Source organism: Falco punctatus (genome assembly GCF_963210335.1).
Source record: "Falco punctatus genome assembly, chromosome: 8".
Classification (NCBI taxonomy): Eukaryota; Metazoa; Chordata; class Aves; order Falconiformes; family Falconidae; genus Falco; species Falco punctatus.
The window spans coordinates 20,067,851-20,085,093 of record NC_137588.1 but is presented as its reverse complement, the minus strand read 5'-3'; the positions used below and the strand labels follow the sequence as shown (position 1 = coordinate 20,085,093).

Sequence of the window (17,243 nt, the reverse complement as noted above, 5' to 3'; positions counted from 1 at the left end):
CCTCCGCAGGCTCCCACGGGAGAGCGAGGCGTGCTGCGCTAGCCGGGCGCCTGGAAAAAGTGAGCTGGCGGCGGGACGCCCCCGGTCACGTGGCGGGAGTATAAATAGCGGGTTGGGGCCGGGGGGGCCGGGGCTCCTGCCCTGACTCAGCAGCGCCGGCGGCAGCCCCCGCGGCCTCGGGCACCGGCACCGGCGGCGGCAGCGCGCCACCTCCTGGCGGCAGCGCCCGCCTGCGCCCGCCCGCGCCTGTGCCCGCCTGTGCCCGTGCCCGTGCCCGCCTGTGCCTGCTTGTGCCTGTGCCCGCCTGTGCCCGTGCCGGTGCCCGCCTGTGCCTGCTTGTGCCTGTGCCCGCCTGTGCCTGTGCCCGCCTGTGCCTGTGCCCGCCTGCCCCAGCCCGCCTGCCCCTGCCCGCCCGCGCCTGTGCCCGCCTGTGCCCGCCTGTGCCTGTGCCCGCCTGTGCCTGTGCACGCCTGTGCCTGCCTGTGCCTGTGCCTGCTTGTGCCCGCCTGTGCCTGTGCCCGTGCCCGCCTGTGCCCGCTTGTGCCTGTGCACGCCTGTGCCTGTGCCCGCCTGCCCCAGCCCGCCTGCCCCTGCCCGCCCGCGCCTGTGCCCGCCTGTGCCCGCCTGTGTCTGTGCCCGCCTGTGCCTGTGCACGCCTGTGCCTGCCTGTGCCTGTGCCTGCTTGTGCCCGCCTGTGCCTGTGCCCGTGCCCGCCTGTGCCCGCCTGTGCCCGCCTGCGTCTGTGCCTGCCTGCACCTGTGCATGCCTGTGCCTGTGCCCGCCTGTGCCTGTGTCCACCAGTGCCCGCCTGCGCCTGTGCCTGCCCGTGCCTGTGCCCGCCTGCCTGCGCCTGTGCCCGCCTGCCCCTGCCTGCCCGCCCGCGCCTGCCTACACCTGTGCCTGCCTGCACCTGCGCCTGCCGGGGCCAGGCCGGGCCGGGCCACGCTCCCCGCGGGCAGCGCTGCGCGGCTCCCCCCGAGCACCCCCTTGCCCATGCCCGGCTCTCAGTCGCATTGTGGGGATGTTATCCGTGGCGTTGCTTTTGTGGTGCTGGCAGTGTGCCCGCTTGCCGCCCAAATCCGTGTGCTCAGGCTTCGGACAGGTGACAGATATTTAAAGTGTAAAACCGCATCTCTTGGCCGCCGTTAGCTGTGCAGACTCTGCACGGTCGTATTGCGGTTTTGGCAGCAGGCAGAGTACAAGGAGGGCTAGAAGAAAAATATCCCCCAGTGAGGTATTTCTGATACACCCCTATATAGTAAAAATACTTTAAAAACTTAAATTCCTTCAGGAAAAACAAATAACTACTTAAATCTTGCCAATATAGCAGAACAAAAGCCGTGCTAGTTAACGTTTGGTAATGTTCAACTTCTGTCTTTCACTACATGGATTAATTTCTTGGAACATGACGCGGGTAGGCCAAGTGTTTCCTGCAGATTTTATTTTGATGCACTGAAATTGCTCAGGTGAGGAATGGCTAACAAGGTGCCAGTAGAAAGCCAAGTAGAAAGAAAAAGGGTTTTGGCACTACCAAGGCACAAAAGAACTTCTTACCATGGAAACTTGTGTTAAAAGTAATTTGGCTGCTGCTTTTTTTTTTTTTTTTTTTTAAGAATAAATGGCTTGGAAACAAGGAAATGTAAGAGAGAAAATAAAATGCATGAGAGGGCGTGATTTGGCCAAAAGCAAAGATGATTTCTGAATTAAGTGAAAGTGAACACGCAAGCGCAGAAAGACCCAGAGCTGTGTGGGGTCTTGCTGGGGCGCAGGGGAAGGGCGGCACTCTCCTCTTACCTGGTTCTGGTAACGGCAGCCTTCCCTGATGCAAAAGCAATACCGGCATGGAGACACTCATGGTTAATGCAAATGAACAGAAAGTATGCACAAAATGTGCGGGTTAAAGTGGATTAGAGACTGTATGCATGAAGTGATCCGAAGGGATAAGCTAAAACAGGCTAAAACCATTTCTAGTACAGTTGCACAGAAGTTTAGTGTGTGCTAACTTCTGCATTGAAAAATCTTTGCTTTTACTCATTGCTTTGTTTTTTTAATATTTTTGAGCTCATAGTGATTTGCAAAGAGATTGTTGAACCAGGAATAGGGAAAGAATGAGATGCGTTACCGAGAAATAGGGAATTTTAATGAAGCCCGGCTGTCAGAGCCCCGGAGAAGAGTGGGCTTGGGAAAAGCGAAGGTTATGCTTGTTCCTTTGAGGGACCTCCAAATTAGTGATCCAGATACTGCACTTTCACAGGGATACTGCACTTACCAAAGCAAATCAAAGCTCAGACAAGCTGGATTACATTTTTTCCCGCTATTAAGAAAGGCAAGGTGAGGTTCTTTTTGTATAGACACATGCAAAAAATGTATCTGTAATGGCAAGTAACCAGAGTCTTCAATGTCGCTGGCTGGCTGGCGTGAAAAGTGAGAGTGGGCCGAGTCTATATGTGACCGACAGAGGTGATAAGATAAAGGACACTTTGACCTATCTGTAACATGGTTGCATTTGCAATGTTTACTGGTCTTGGTGTTTATATTAATAATAATTTTAATCTGCCTGTTCTATCATTTCATTAAAATAATTCAGTATCTTATTTCCTAACTGTTCTACCCTTCACGTTTTTCTTATTTAATCCAAGAGGGCCGCTATCTTAATGATGAAGTTGCACAGGTCTGCCTTATGTTTAAGTTCATGTTCTGTGATCTTTTTGGAGTTCTTTCTCAGGTCTTTTTTATTACAGTAGGAAAAAATTACTGTTGAAGTAACGATGTTCCAATTCAGTGAGAGATCACATTTGTCTGCATTTAGTCAGATGTACTAACTGCATTTCTCCTTCCATCCTCTCCCCACGAATGCCTATTCTAATGATTAAAATAGTCTATTAGTGATACTTATATTAGTGTATCTGTAGCAATTCAAGTCATATAAACAAATGCCAGTCATTGTTTTTAATCTGTAACTGTTTATAGTTTCTAATAATACAGTAAACATTCCTCGCTGTCACAGAATGAGATTATTCTAGAAAAGCCAGTAAGCTCAGATTGCAGAACAGAAGCAAACAAATCCACATGCCCTACCATGTATAATGTTTCAAGCTGCTTCATTTATGAAGTAAGACTCATTAACTGGGCAATGTACGTTAGCTTTCTCTTTAATTACACTGTTTTATTATACAGTGGAATTATTTTTCAGAATGCAACCGTTTTCACAGACTGACCTTTTATTATAAGAGAAGTTTCTATCTGATGAAGAGAGGTAATTACAGCACAAAATAGACTTTTGATATATAGAAAGCTATCGTTACCAGGATGTTCCCAGTGCAGAATGTTATTTAAAAGATAACTTAATTTACATATTTTAAAAATTACGGAGTTGCATACAAGTAGCAGTGATGTTGAGAGACAAACTAAGAAAAGCAGCGCTTGCAACTATGCTCAAATTGCTCTGTGGTTCCCACTGTAGATTGCATAGCATATGTTGCACCCAACAGAAGTGGTTTACGGTAGAGAAATGAGTGTTTGGAGAGGAGTCACTTTCTGCCCTTCTGTCCAGTGGTTTTTAGTGTTGATCCTTTATTATCTCTTCAGGATGTGTGACCACTTTCTACCCAGCACAGATTTCAACCTTCACCTTTGCATGCCTAAATAAGAGAGAGAATTTTGCTTCAAATCTGAAGCATAATAATTGTGAGGGGCATTTGTTCTGACCACCACATTGAACAGCTCACTCAGCAGGATTTAAGTGTGATAAGTGCCCTTGCCCCAGGTGGCTGATTTTTGCAGCGGAATTAAGCGTGGTGGTAGAGTTTGCTAGTTATTCCAGCTCTGAATCCTTTCACTGTACTTGGTAAGCGTTGCGCTCTGACAGGGATGCCTTGTTAAAGTAGGAAATCTGTAAGATTTGACACACTTGAAATATTTACTTAAATAGGCTATTTGGGTATGCGTTTTCCCACACTGAGAGCCTGAACTCCTTTAGCTTGATACTGGAGAAGAACTTAATCATTCCATGCTATGAGAAATTTACAGGGAGACACAATTTTCTTCTCTTTTTCTCTCCTCCTTGCCCCCCCAATAGAAATGACAACTAACTTTGTTAGTCCTTTTAATTATTCCAAAAAAAAACCACATTAAAAAGCAGATTTTGTTTGCAGTGTGTTTACAAAGGGAAAATGTGAAAGTCTGAGCAGAAGATTTGGCATTGCAGAGTCCCAATAGCTGTCTTCAGAGCTCTCTTTAGGATCTCAGGCTCCTTAGGAGCTCGCTCTCTCTAGGAGGAAAAAGAAATGCTGTGACTCCCACAGTGTGAACAGGAAACAGTTGAAGTAATAGTCAAAACACAGGTGCCAGGCAGTGCACAGTCTCCCAGTCAGTCACAGAAATGGTCTGTTAAATGGAAATACAACCTCTGATACAAATTGGAGGTTTTTCTTTGGTGATCTTACAAGCAGAAAAATGTGGCTGAATTTAGTGACAGAATTGTTTTCCTGTGCCTCCTAATATATGCCCTGCATTTGTAGTGCAAAACTGATTAAACTCTTTTCCAAGAGCAGTTCAGTTCATGTGTTTGAAAGATGCTGTCCGTCAGAAAGCATGTCAGAGCACTTTGTGAAGGGATGAGGTACATGCAGTGCAACCCAACAAAGACGGTGTCCAAAGCTTCTTAGAGTACTGCCTTCACTTCTGCCTTTCTCATTTTTCACACCTTTGCAGGTATGGTGAGAGGCAGAAGAAGGTAAACCAAAGCCTTTTGTTCCTAACTTGAAAAGCTTGTATTTTTAACCATTTTCAGGGCTGGGCCATATCATGGTTTATATTCTTTCTCTTATATTTTCACCCAGAGAAACAGGAAGTAAGTGGGGAAAACACCCCAGTGCTGCTTCTGTGTATCTTAAGTCCAAGTAATATTTATAGCAAAGTTATAAACCCAGGCAAATGGGCTTCTTAGACTGCCCATATTGTGTTGCTAATAATAGTCCCATTACCAGTTTTTAATGCAGTTTCTTTATGGTTAAGATTATGTTTCATGATGTTGAGGGAAAAGACGACATTTTAGTTTTTAAACTGTTGTTATATAAAATGTTATATGGCATTTTACTGTTTTAAATGTTATTCTTCTTCAACTGAAGGTATTACAGTTATTCTCAAGTATAAACATTGCCAGTTTTTCTTAAAGCTCTGAAAGGCTTTGCATTTGGTAATTACATGAACTGCTTGAGTTGGTGTTGCACTTCTCAGCCTTTCACATTTAATGAATATTGAAGTGGGAATTATGAACAATTTATATGTGTCAGGAAAAGACAAGACGTAACAAATTGTCTCCATGCAGATGTGAAATTGAGGCAACCTTAGAGAGACTAAAGAAACTGGAGCGTGATCTGAGCTTCAAAGAGCAGGAGCTAAAGGAACGGGAGCGACGTTTGAGGATGTGGGAGCAGAAGTTGACTGAACAATCCAATACTCCCGTAAGTAGACAATAATTCAACCTATCATCTTATTTCAGAAAGTATTTGGAGCTTTGTCTATGTAAATCTAAAGACACACCAAGGAAATAGTGCCCCTGTTTTTTTATAGTTGTTCCTTTGGCCCAATTAAAGTCTGTTTTATTACATCACTGCAAATAACTATACTGTTTTTTAAAGTTTCATCTTAATACATTAGATATCATATACTGCTGACAGTTCGTATTGTGCCATGGGCACTTAAGCAGTTTCCCGTTGATTTATTTGCAGTTCTCAGCTTTAAAAGTTTATTGCATTAAATAAATTCATTTTTCAACTAGAAAGCTGTTGACTTGAATGGATGTAGGATTCAGTCTTAAATGTAAGAATCATTTGTTTCTTGCAGAAGGTGGCTTGGGAAACCTTTGTAATTTGAGGTTTTTTTATTGTTCTGTTCTTTCTCTTTGAGAAGCAGCAAATTTCTATTCTGTGGAAAAGGGGGTCAAAATCTGAAGTATTAATTTAGGGCTTTGTTCATAATTTTAGTTAACATACTTGTACTGGCCAGTTACCAGCTGTTAGGATTGCCACATTTCTATGAATAAATTGAACAAAACCCCTTTGTTGGATTACCTTGAATTTCTTAATGAAATTGTGATGTTCTTGACTACTGATTGGCAGAGGGAGGACCACAGGGTTAATGCATGGCTAGACATACTACAACAGAATTGTTTTTAAGAAAAATACTGCATTACCTACTTGTTTTTGAAGCACTCACCAAAACAAATACCAAATTAAGGTTGCAGTAGCATATATTGCTATATTATGCAGTATTCTCATGCACAATTTTATCCTACTTGTAACCTTGATTCCAACCAGACCCACTTACATAAAACTTGTTTTTAAGGCAGAGATTATTGCTGGTGTTTGAATGAAGTTGCATTCATGTTCCAGCTGTGAACATGCAGTAATGAAATCATGAAGAATGAATGTTTTCCTATGTGCAGATATTGTATGTTCTCAGTAGATATCTATATGCCTGCTTTAACGCTTGCAAACTTCCAGTAACTGAGCTGTGGGTCATCATCTATCCTGAGCACAGCATGAGACACAGCCTTAATGAGCAAATCTTTCCACGAGGAAGGCCCTAGGGGTTTTTATGCTGTACTTGCTTATGACTTAGACTTTTCACTTAGAGCTGGTATTGCTGAAAGAGTAAAGCATTGTGCTGAGGCCTGTTGTGCTGAGCATGAACTATCTTTCTGCGTAACATTAACCCAACTCTCCTATTGCATTTAAATGCAATTTCTTCTAATAGAGAAATACAGATTTGTTTTTTTCCATAGATCTTTAGTGAACTGTTACATGGAACAACTTTAAAAAAAAAAAGCCCTTCTGTTTGAAAAAAAATTTGAAATACTAGCAAAATTTGGCTCATTCAAGCAGGATTGGTTGTAAATCATTTGCAAAATATCCCTGGGTATTCTGTTTGCAGGCTGTAATCCTTGGAATCAAGTGTCTACCTCCCTACCTCCCTCGGTTCAGGGTATGTCTTCAGCAGTATCAAACTGGAGGATTGCAACAGGGAGGTGCACTGCTCGATTTTTAAGCTATCTTGGCTGTAAAAGCAGTAGTAAAGATATTGCAACCAGAGCTAATAACACAGCTTAGGGTGCCCACTAGGCTTATATCTCGTTCTTAACCAACACTAGGCCTTGTTGTGCCTTAGCTGGTACTGTCATCCCCGCTCTGCTCTCTGTGGTCACTTAGTTTTGCTCTGCAGTGAAGACCAGAGGCCAACAGATACTGCTAAAGCGGTGTGCAGGAGGAGAAACTCCAACCAAGTGAAAGGAGAACAGGGAAGCTGTCTCTTCCACTTGATTCTCCAGTGTTTCAGGGTTGGTAGAAGCTTCGTCCTGCCATCCTGCACGGTAGGTAGCTATTAGTGGCAGGCTGTTCCTACTCCAAAGAATAAGGTATAGCTTTACATACATCAGCATGAGAGAAGGATGAGGCCAACCTTTAGAAGCGCTTCTGTGAAAGTAGTTTTCTCCCTGCTCTTGTTTTGACCCCATTTCTGCTGTGTCTTACACAACAGACACCTTTGAGTCTGATCTCTGCAAATTCCCTTTGTGCAGATCTCCAAGAGCCTCTTGCACAAGGGAATCAGGAGCCTTTTGGAGGAGTAAAATTTATCCACAGCTGCAGTGAAATGGGAGACTTCTTTTGAAAGACCTGACTTTAAGAAGGGAGTGTATGTAGCTAAGCTGAAGCTCATATTTAGAGGAAGACAGTGAGCAAGACATAAAATCCAGACGCTCACCTCTGGTGCCATGCACCTGCAGGTGGTCATTTAAGAAGAACCGTGGCTTGCACAGAGACTGGGGATCCCAGCCATCTATAAGGATCTTTTCATGATAGTTATCATATGCAGCGTGACACCTTTTTGCAAAGGGTTCCAAAGTTCTCCAGATAACAAGATGGCAAAGTACAAAGTAAGGTGATTATAACTCATTAAATGAGCCACAGTTACAGCCCGTTCACAGCTAACCCGCTGCCAGGCATTGGACAAACACCCAGCAATGTATTTTAGTGGAAAGCTGTTTTGCAGCTGCTTTGATTCTTGTAGGGAATTCTTCCCATATGTCAGGGGATGCTTTTCCATGATCTAAAGTGGCTAAAACTCCAGTAGCTGACAGAAGAACTACCTTGGAAGTGAGTCATGTGTGCTGAGCATCTTGTTTCTGTGGCTAGATCTCTTCATCCGTAGGAGCTTTTGGTGTCCTTGATCTGAGTAGCGCTCTGGTGATGGTGTAATTGTTTTTTCCTATAAAGCCAGGTGTACAGAAGCTTAGCTGCAGGTTCTTTCATCACTTAGCCATAGGACGCATGAAAAGTACGGCACCCCATCTCTCCAGCTTCTTAATTTTTTGTTTCTTAAACCATGCTCACTAACTTCTGTTAACCGCAACACGAAGAGGAAGCCAGTGTAAGCAGGGAAAACTCAAGAGTGACAAAATATAGATACTGTCCTTTTTAATGATAGACAATTTGTCAGTATCAGTGGTTTTGCTGAGAAATGGTCACTCTGTGGGCAGCCTGGCTATGTAGCCTCCTGTGTTACAGACCAGGGCATCACCACAATGACCCTTGTAACTCTGTGTGACCCAAGTGCCATTGATTCTTCAGTTAGGTTTCTGATTAGGTTAAAAAAGATGTGGAAAATCATGAATTTGGGACAGGTAGTTTTGCAGACAGCTGTGGAAAGAAAGGCCAGTTGAGGTGTTCACACACAGCTCCTTTGCTGTTGCTTTAGTAGGTAGCTTAATTTAGGATGAAACTCCTGAGATTTTACTCCCTGCGGAGAACAGGCAAGTGTGTCACAGAGGTTACTAGCCCGGCCACTCTGAAGAGGCGTTAGTCATTATTTATCTGGAAAGGCACGCTTCATTTGTTATTACAAATCGACTGGCTCAGGAAAATACCATTATCTGTAGGTAAAGATTAAATCAGTAGGGATTTAATATGATGTACAACCAAATAGCAGGTATCTATTGATATCACTTAAAAAAAAAGTAAAAAGAAAAAAAAGAAAAAGCAACCAAGCTGAAGCAGCTGACCAGCCAACCAAACAGCCCCTCTTCCCCTGCCTGCTCCTCCCTGGGACATCTTCCAGAAGCAAGGTGCTGGTGCAAGCTGGAGGCCCGTCCCCGTGTCCTTTGCATTGGCGAGAGGCTGGTTTCTGATTGTGGCCATCACAGGGTGACCCCTTCCTCTCCTTTTGAGCATACACTCAGAACCAGTCTTTGCACAAGTAATACTGCTGCTGTTATTTCTGATGTTTAGAGGGCTGCTACTTCTGCACCAAACCTTGGGAGCTTGTTTGGGTTCTCTGATCTTAACGCAATTTATTCTTCAATCCTGAAAGGTTCAATTAAGCAACTCACTCAGACTTCTGTTGTACCGCATTGCCTTGGGAGCCAGTCCGCCTGGCTGGGAAATGTCACATTCTGTTTTACGTTATACAAAATAGAAGGATTGAAGAGTTTGAACCTTCTTTTGTCATGAAAGCTCTGCTACCATGTCTTGCCATGCGACTCAGTGATTTTGCACTTTCGTTTAAGAACAATGACCCCAGAATGAAGCTGTCTGGTTTAATGAATTCTTACTTGATCTCCGTGTTTAGATTCACTAATCGTCGTGCTTTCTGTTGATTGCCAACTAATCTGGTGGTGTCTTTTTCCTTGATTTTTAAATTGGTTCTAACTTTCACTTTTGCTCTGTCCTTTCCTCCTTTAAATAGTTTCTCTTACCTCTTGCTGCAAGAATGTCTGAGGAGTCTTACTTTGAATCTAAAACAGAGGAGTCAAACAGTGCAGAGATGTCATGTCAGATCACAGCAACAAGTAACGGGGAGGTAGCTGGCATGAACCAAAGTCTGAAGGCCTTGATGATGACGGGCTTTGGGGATATCTTCTCTCTGAACCAAGCAGGATCTGTCCTGCATTCTGGAATGCAGATAAACATGCAAGCCAAAAAGAATTCTTCTAAAACCACCTCTATGAGAAAAGGGAAGAAAATCAACATGGCTTTGGGTTTCAGTGAATTCAACTGGTCAGATGACGATGATGATGATGATGATGATTTTGATGACACAGATGATAGCAGTGAATGAAATCAGTTATAGAATTAACCCTGAAATTGATTTTAGCAAAGCAAAACAATAAAGTTTTAGAACAAGAATCCTGTCAGTTTGGTCTGTTTAAATCCTGTAAAAGAAAAAAAAAAAAAAAAAGTGAGAAGTTTTCCAGACTGAGTATGTTTGTGTGTAGAAAGACATGTTGTTTTTGTTTAGATTGTGCTGACTTATTTCTGCGTTGATTAAATTTGAACTAAACTTTCCAAACTAAGTGAGATATTCTTTTAAGAACCGTGATTATATCTTTAATTCTTGATGCCTGATTACAGAAACTATGGCCAGATAAACTTAAGATCTGGAAACATTGGGGGAAACTTCAATGCCTTTAATGCCATTAATGTACTTCGGATTTTTCTTTTGTGTTGTCATTTCCCTTACCCCTTTCATTGTCAATCGTGAATATACTTGTACTTCCAGATTTGCTGTTCTCTACAATCCATTCTTTCTTACTGATGCAGTGGAGGGGTTTGCTGTGTTTCTAGTTTAAAGCCTTTTTCAAGGCAGCATTGCGGGAAGTCACAAATGCATTTCTAGGAAGAGAGAAGCTTGGTTGAGGGGAAGGGAGGGGTTAGTTAAATACACAGTTTTAAAACTGAATAGCAGCAGAATTCAGATAATCCCTATTAGTAGATGATTTGTAAAACTGATCTTTTTTTCCTCTCATGTGTGTGCATGCATATATAATTCCCTCTAGCAAAGTGAACTGCAATCGGACCTCTGCATCTATTACCAGATATTGTGATCTGGAAGCTAATGTTCAGTTATGCTGATGTAAATCCAGGAAGCCTCACTAACTTTGATCGACTTATTCTTGTACCTGAGATTAAAAATCGGTGTTAGTAAACGTTGATTCTGCAAGATTGCTAAGCCGTGGGTGCTGCCCTTATGAAAGGACAAAGAGAAGCCACTATGACATTTCAGCTTGGACCCCACTACTGTGGCTTATGTGAAATTTTCCATGATGATGGTAACGTGAGGAATATTTACGAGTCTTTGCGTACTTGTTTTTTGCAGCTAAATCACACTTTAAAAGTATTGCCACTGCTATTATGACTTACCATAAAACTCAGTGTGTAACAATCTGCTGCGATAATTGCCTGCCAGGCACTTAGGTTGAGAGCAGTGAGTACGTTTCTCCTGATGACCCCTTTAGTGGTGATGCAGAAGGAGGGAGGGAAACCAGTGCAAACACAAATGCAGGTTAGAAAGGAAGATTCTGTAAAATATTTGCCCAAGGAAGAAGGGCAGCTTTTCAAAAGAAAAATGTTACTGTCTAGTTCAGCTGTAGTGGGAATAAGCTATCAAAATTCCATTCTCAATTACTAGAGGGGTTTCTTTTATGAAAACTTCTGTTTTTGAGTGGCTTCTTTAATTATAGGCTTGCCTGTTACACAGCTCTAACCTACATATTATGGTGAGTGCTTTTGTAGATAGCTTGGAGAGAAATAGATACATTAGATAACAGCAGGCCTGAAATCATTACATGTTCAAGCAACAAAAGAGAAAGTTCTTTGAAGGAGCTTTTTTAGAGTGCGGATGGGCACCTCTTAGAGTTGTGAGAGAGAATTGGTTTATCCTTGAGCATCAGCACTGGTCTGGTAACCTGCAAGGCAGCAAGCGCTGTTCTTCAAGCTAGCCTACTCCACTCAGTTTGCACAGGATTAGACCCTCCAAGATGCTTAATTTCTGTAGGATGTCATTCCACATTCCACCTTCTTACTAACAGTTGCAAATCCATTGGCTTGAAGTTAACCCTTTTGTATCAGGAAGCTTTTCTCATGCCGGAATTGTAATTTAAATGATACAATAAATTTACAGAGTATCCCAAGGAGGAACTTGCTCCTTCCACACAGGTAGGGATTGCTTCTTAGGTCCACCAAAGCAACCTGATCTTAGGGAGAAAAAGGGACATTGAAGGGCAAATAATTAAATGGAAGTAAGAGCAAATAGGCTGCTTCCAGTGCAGATTTGTACTATTTTTGTAAGTCTACTTCTGCTAACACCCACAGCAATGATGCTATTTTTGTAACTGCACCCAGGAAAAATTGATGGATTTGTGTAATCTAATATGTGCACTTTAGATCTTAAGATGTGTGTCATTGTGCATAAATTACTGTACCACATGAGCAGTGTAGGGTTGTACAGCTTTAACTGAAAATGAAATTTGGTTCATTATATTAAGTAGTCAAAAAAACCCCAAAAATCTGTCCCTAGCACTGACGTTTTGCACTTTTTTAGCATCTGGCAATCTCAGAGCACTTTATGGACGTTTATATTTGCATAGGTTTTAACTGAATTTATAAATCCTCTCCTTAATCTTTACAGAAGTAAAAATAGTCCTTAAGTAATATGACACAGGGTTTCATAGTTGCAAGATCACAAGATTTAAGTCTGTCGAAAAGGTTTTGTGTTTACTCAGACATGTAACTTATTTCAGCAAAATACCATCAGAATTTGGTAGCATGCTCATAGGAATTTCCTCTATCTCCTTAGTTCTAGTACTTGTTGATAAACCAAAGCTGGATTTTTTTTCCCTCTTCCCCTTTCTATCCCCATACATTATATTTGTCAAAGCAAATTAAGCTATATTAAGGGAAAATTTAAACTTTTGTAAAACTTACCTGTCTGTTCAAAGTAGCAAAGGTGGTCCCTGAATCGTAGAGGTGATAACATGACAAACTCTTCTGATGCAGTTCCCTTGAGATAGTCTTGTATTTAGGATATTGGCTATGCTTGCTAAAAATATTGATTGCATTTTTACTTTCCTGTGATGCCTTTTATACCAGATGCCAAAAATCACATGTGAGAACCAAGTAGTGTTGCTTCTGCCTCTGATATGCTTCTCACTAGATAAAGGTTTTGAAAGTGGCTCTGGCGGGCAGGTATGTTGGTTGGAGGAGGTCAGAGTATTTCATCTTCCACGCCTGATTTCCCTCAGCAGCGCAACCCAGTCTGTCTTGTACCTGTATCGGCACCAGGGTATATAGGTCTCCACAACAGTCCATAGCCACATAGTCCATCAGCTTATGAAAGCATTAACCAAATGCAAAAGGTGTTTCTCTGGCTGCTCTGGGCTGTGAGCAAAGTCACCAAAAGCCTTCCTGTGCCTCATACACCTCTCAGCTCACTAGTCCCCACGAGGCTTTTTGCGACCTTCCATAAAGCCCTGGAGGTATCTACGGTAAAATAATATTGCTGTATTTGCCAGAGGGGGAGGGGGAGAGCCAGGCCTGAACTTTGTGTTTTTACCGGGCTGTTGTATTGCCAACGTTGTCTTGGATGGGTGCATGGCCTGAGAGAGGAATGGTGAGGGCTGGCTTTTGCCTTGTTCAAAGATACAGGGTGACTGGGACCAAGGCAGGATGTCCAACTCCCGATTCCCTTTCTTTTCCTTCAGCAGTGGGGAAAAAATGTAAGAGGGAATTAATGGAGGAAAACTTTTGATCTAGTCGTTTTTGTGGCGATCACACCCCTAATTCCTTGGAGTAGCAAGTGTCCTAAGGCATGGTATGTAGGTGTGCTGTACTCCCAGCTGGCTGTGTGCTGCCTGATGTGGTGCTTGTCCCCTCTAGGTGGGAAGGGCTTCCAGGAGGTGAGGTCTGGCACAGCTCCTTGGCACGCAGACATGTTCAGGACTGGTCATTTGTTTATCGTTCCAAAGGTTTTGTTAGATGTTGATTCCCTTTTCTTCTGGGTTTTAAAGCGGTTGTTCTGAGTTAACTATTTGATGCAATGATGATTTATATTGCTATCAGCAGTAACAATAAATCTGTAGTGTGCATATAGCTGTTAAGTATTCAGCAGCGTTACTGTGTCTTTAGTACTGTAGTTCCTTTTTCTGTAATCAGGCAGCTTTTACAGGTTTTTAATAAGACCTCTAACTTGACAGAGGTTTTAACTACAGTCCTAGGTAGAACGATCAGGTAGAAAACTGAGTTCATTTAGTAATTTTCACAGCCCTTAAAATGCACTGGTAGGAATCTGGAGGAGAGACATTTCCCTTTCCCCCCAGACTTCGACTTTGTGTACACTGTAAAATCTACACAGAGATTTCTGATGTGTGAAGATTTAATTTTAAAACTATAGAACCAACAACCTTCTTTAAACATTTTATATTGTGTGCTAAATATTCATATGCCTTTTAAAGTCAGATATAGTCCACTGCATTTCTTGCTTTTGCACTACTCAAGAGGTTTTGTACGGAATACTAGGAGTCAATGCTACTTACACTTCAAGTGTGAACCGATAAAATTTGAATAGAAAATACTTTCACGGTGTTAGAAAACTTCATTTTCCCTTCTGAAAAAACAAAGTTGAGTGCAACGCCTGTGCCAAAACTCTTGTGCTGTAAACTGAATTTATCATTTGTGTGGAACATGCAATGTTACACTTCTGTGTGGTAAAACCTTGCAGCGTCAGTTACTCTCTTTATTGCACTTGACATATGATGTCTTGTTTTGATCACACTGTGGATTTGATTTTTCCAGTGTAAAACCAAAGCAAACAAACAAAAAGAAACCATGCAATGTATTCAATTTCCTCAATTGGTGTCATAAACTTCCTTTTGATGTGAACTTTTTCCTTTGCTTCTCTTTGTTCCAAACTTCTATTTTGCAATAAACATTTTGACAGTAAATTTTATGCATCTGTGTCCCTGTGTAAAATGCTGGTGTTTCAAGAGGTTCCTTATTGTCTGCTGGTTTAAGTCACTTCTGCATTATTCACTGTGTGACATTTCTCCTTTATTCTCCCATCTTTTTTTTTTTTAAATTGAAAAATTCAGAATGTATTCTGCCACTAGTTATATTTAAACATGGGAAAAGCTGGAAAAAATCCGTTGTGCAACTAAAAACACAGTATTGCACTTCTGCAGTAAATGATTCAGTTGTACGAATTATTGTACCAGGCTCCTCCCGCAGCACCAGCCGGTACGTACAAGAGGTATGGCCCACCGCCTTCCGAAGGATGTTTACGATTGCCGCTTGCCCTCCCTCACGTTCAGGTGTTGCCCCCAGCACTACTTTTGCCCCACAGTGTCCTGCCCAGGCTGCGGGTAGCTGTTACCATAGGGAATGCCGGACTAAGAGCAGGTAGTATGGTGCAGTAGAGAGAAAGAGTCAGGGAGGTCTCCTTTTCTGTGGCATGCATCTTCCCTTCTGCCGCTTCACCCCGATGCCTCTAGCCCTGTCCCCTTCAGGGACGCAGTGGGCAAAAGGATGGGTTTGAGGGTCTGCTAGGTCCTCCTCACAGAGGTGGGTTCAGCTGGTCTCATGGACAGTTTGTGCCCAGCAGGGTTTGGCTAAGACATGGATGGGGGAGGAGGAAGAGGATCTGAAGAGTCCGCAAAGTGGGGTGGGCAGCAAAAAGTCATAGATATGGAGGCAGAAGTCAAGGGGTGTTGGGCAGTCACAAGTCCTTTGGTGGGAGTTTCACGTGGATGCTGCAAAGGGTGCTTCACAGTGGTGGCTGAAAGTTGTGGGCAGGTTATGCTGGACCCTGGTCTCCTGGCTCCGGGGGGGCACGCTTGGCCTGTGGGTGGGGGCTGGAGGGGTCATAGGTGGCAGGGCTCTCCAGACGAGGTAACAAAGCCTTGGAGGCTGGTGGGTAACCGAGCTGAGTGTCTCATCAGTCAGTGTGGTGTACATGGAATAAGTTTGCAACTGTGTCATGGTATTGAGCCTTTGGGAGAAGCTGATGGTTCGAATACATACGTACCACTTCATGTTACCCCTCTAGCCGGATAAAACTGCCAAGAAGGTGAAGCTTGGGATACCATATTCAAGCTGAATGAGTGAAATGGCAATCGGTATTATAGTGACATCTTCTCCTATGTCAGTTTTCAAATCATCCCAGAATTTCACCTAACGCAGCCGTTCTCCTGTCCATCCACTGTGGTTTCCTTGTGCTTCAAGCTGGAGTACCACAAAGTGTGCCCGGCGGGGGCTGCAGCACGGGAGGGGGCTGGGAAGCGCTGCACTCCTGCAGCCTCACAGGAGCGGTTACAAAGCGTTGACAGAAACCAAAAGAGCCTTGTCTGTACAGGAAGACTAGCCGCAGTGGCCCAAATCCAAAATCTGCTTTCCCTGCCGTCTCGTGATGGTTTTCCTTCCTTCTGCAGAAAATACCCATCATTCGGGAGAGAGTCATAATGACAGCGTTATTTTTATTGCAGAAATCAGGTGGTACCAAAGCTGTTGCAAAAGCAAAAGCCTTTGCATAGTGTCAGAGCTAAGAGGAGGGGCAGCTAAAGCATCCCGCTCCGTGGGATGGTTGACTTTTTCTTCCTAAATTGTTTCTGTTGGAGATCTGCTGATAATTTTGCCTACGTAAAGTGATGGGATCGATTTAGCACCGTGCTGTTGGAGCCAGCCCATAGTCAGTGCGAGTCCAAGGGTTTAGTATGTCAGGGTGAGAGTCGCAGCCTAAAACCTTGCCCTTTGCTGGGGAAAAGGAACCAAATAAAACCAGCCACCAGAGTAAAATTTGGGTGGAGGTGGGGAGAAAAATGGTCAGACGGTTTTCTTTTCAATTCATATCTCTCACACAGTTGCTGCCCTCCTTTGATATTTGTGCATGGACCGAAGATGATGTGGTGAGTACTTTGTGTTCGTGCGGCCAGCGCTGCACTGCTGGAGCTCCAGCAAGTCACGGTGGGTTTGGAGGGAGGGAAAGCTGCATCAGAACATCTGGGTGAGATTTTACTGCTGTTTGTTTGGTGAAACATGTGTACCAAAAAAGGTTTTTAAGTGACTAGGAGTAAATTAAGGACTCAAGTGATCTTCATAAAACCACCACATTCTCCAATGTCCAGAAAACAGCGGGAGCTGGGAGCTGACACCTCTCTAAGCAAGACCTGTCCTGGACAGGACAAAATGGGTTCAAAGGTTTTGTCCCACTGTGTGCCACCAGAACGGCAATGAACTCTGAAAGAAAATTAAGGGGTTTTTAAGGGGTGTGGAAAATCCCTTTCATATAAAATAATGGCATTGAGTCTTTTTTACCTTTTTATTCAGTTAAAAGGCTAAACAAGAAACATCAGTGATTTATCTCTAGCAGTCATGTGTCATAGTGGTTTTAATGTCCCACCTAGCACCCTCCTTGTG

The 17,243-nt window shown here is 43.2% G+C and overlaps 1 protein-coding gene across 3 annotated transcripts in view; it reads left to right on the top strand.

The window, feature by feature from the left end:
* LOC308068644 (mitogen-activated protein kinase kinase kinase 20-like) overlaps nt 1-16,837 on the top strand; it is a 71,070-nt gene extending 54,233 nt beyond the window's left edge. The window contains exons 11-13 of one of the 3 annotated variants that reach the window (XM_080399589.1): nt 5,330-5,465; nt 6,937-6,987; nt 9,745-14,781. In XM_080399589.1, the coding sequence (XP_080255715.1) occupies nt 5,330-5,465; nt 6,937-6,987; nt 9,745-10,116 (559 nt within the window). In that variant the 3' untranslated portion in view covers nt 10,117-14,781. Of the gene's footprint in view, nt 1-5,329; nt 5,466-6,936; nt 6,988-9,744; nt 14,782-16,687 lie in introns of those variants that run through there. The other 2 variants (XM_080399591.1, XM_080399590.1) reach the window with 2 other exon arrangements.
* The last annotated feature ends 406 nt before the right edge of the window (nt 16,838-17,243 follow it).